This window comes from Octopus sinensis, unplaced genomic scaffold, assembly GCF_006345805.1.
Source record: "Octopus sinensis unplaced genomic scaffold, ASM634580v1 Contig09384, whole genome shotgun sequence".
NCBI lineage: Eukaryota > Metazoa > Mollusca > Cephalopoda > Octopoda > Octopodidae > Octopus > Octopus sinensis.
Genome location: NW_021831827.1, coordinates 6130 through 8227, shown reverse-complemented (window position 1 = coordinate 8227; position 2098 = coordinate 6130). Strand labels below are relative to the sequence as shown.

The window sequence follows — 2098 nt, the reverse complement described above, 5'->3', positions numbered from 1 at the left end:
GTCGATCAAGAAAGAAATAGCGTCTGTTCTGTTGCTTGCACATCCGGTTCCCGATGCTCCTCTCTCTTTAACCGTTCATGCATCGGATTCTGCGGTAGGTGCTGTTTTGCAGCACACACCGCAGACAATCAGACTAAACCTTTGGCGTCTTTTTCTCGTCAATTAAAGCCAGCTGAACGTCGGTACATTACGTTTGATCGCGAGCTCTTGGTGATCTACCTGTCAGGATCATCCAGCTTTGGACACTTTGGATTTAGCTTCTACCAAGTTGTCCTGTTGCAAGTATGCCTATATCCCATTTCCGTCTGCTGAAGGCACCATTCTTTGTGGCACAGCTACTGGTTAGGCCGTTTGTACCTGAGAAGCACCAGCGCTCCGTTTTTGATGCTTTGCATTCACTGTCACATCCTGGCGCCTCTGCCTCGGTGAAGTTTATTACGGCTCGGTTTTTCTGGCCTAATATGCGCCGAATGATCACCGATTGGGCACGCTCTTGAGTAAGATGCCAGCGTTCTAAAATCCACAGGCATATTCGCGCTCCTCTTGGACAGAGTTTTCTCCTCCAGTGACTCGCTTTCACCATATCCACATTGATCTGGTTGGACCATGGGCTCTCAGTCGCGGTTTCTCTAACATATTGACACGCGTCGATCGTTTCTCTCGTTGGCCTGAAGCCATTCCAATAGTGGACATTTCCGCTGAGTCAGTTGCTCGAGCTTTCGTTTCTACTGGGTTGTTCGCTTTGGTGTCCCAGCCAAAATAACCACTGATCATGGATGCCAGTTCGGATCTTCCTTATTTCGTGAATTGTCACGAATCCTAGGCGTTCGTCACATTCGTACGACCAGCTACCACCCAGCCTCCAACGGGATGGTCAAACGTTTTCAGAGGCAACTGAAGGTCGCTCTACGCGCCACTCTTTATCCGCAGTCTTGGACAGAATTCCTGCCTATCGTTGTCTTGGTTGTCGCACTGCTATTAAAGCAGACTTAGGTTTCTCCTCTGCTGAACTCCTTTACGGTACCACCATGACACTCCCTGGTACAATGTTAGCGCCAGACAACTCATCGCCTCCTGATCCAACGTCGTATGTCACCAGACTTCGCTCGTATTTCTCAAGTCTTCCACCCATGCATCCGCGTGACCAGTCTATTCCCTCTCATGTCCCACTAGGCATTGACAAATGGACTTTTGTTTTTGTTCGGGATGATTCTGTCAAGGGACCTCTCGTTTTTCCTTATAAGAGACCATTTCGTGTGCTATCGCGCACACCCAAAACCTTTAGTCTCGACATCAATAGTCGGACAGAGACCGTTTCGGTCGACAGACTTAAGAGGGCACATTTTGAGGTGTCCACACCCTTCGACGACACTCCAAACACGCCCACCTTTGATCCATTGCAACCAACTACACATCCACCCACATATGCACCTTTGACCACACCATCACCTACACATCCACCTTCGACACCACAACTTAACACAAACACACCTTAAGTCACCAGGACAGGCCGCACTGTGCATTGGTCCAAAAAACTCACTAAAACTATTTGTATCTGACAATCTCTTTTGTGTTTCATGTGACACACAATTGCTTTCTTGTGTTACTGAACAATTTCAATACACTGCCATTGAACATTTTGTCAAAAAATGCCAATTCATATTTCTTGCAATTATTTTTCTATTTGACTTTTTTTGTACCATATCTTGTTGGTTGCGATCAGTTATCATCTTTGCTCTTTCTTGTGCCTGCTCCAATAATTCTGTTTTTGCACTGCCGTACTCAGGGGAGAGCCCTTGTAGCAGCACAAGCAGTCAGCGCCATATTGGATGAGATCGCGCGGCAGCCATTGCCATCTCCGAGACTGGAGCGAGATCTCACCTGCATACATTTGCCATGCGCGAGATCACAACGAGGCTCGCGATGGCAAACTGGATATAAGGGCCCAACAAAACAGATTCTATCTCTTCTTCACCACAAGCGCTTGCTAAACACACTTCGCAGGCTGGGTCTCCAGGCTGGTCCTGTCTGCATGTCGTATCTCCAGAGGCAATGGGCTCGCGTTAACGGAGATGCAACGAGACGCAAACAGCTTGAG

At 48.0% G+C, this 2098-nt stretch overlaps 1 protein-coding gene across 1 annotated transcript; it reads left to right on the top strand.

Annotated features, from left to right (window-relative positions):
• Positions 1 to 1028: 1028 nt before the first annotated feature.
• Positions 1029 to 1496, top strand: LOC115228087. The gene has a single exon (XM_029798755.1). The coding sequence runs from the start codon at positions 1029 to 1031 to the stop codon at positions 1494 to 1496; it is 468 nt and encodes a 155-aa protein (XP_029654615.1).
• Positions 1497 to 2098: the final 602 nt, after the last annotated feature.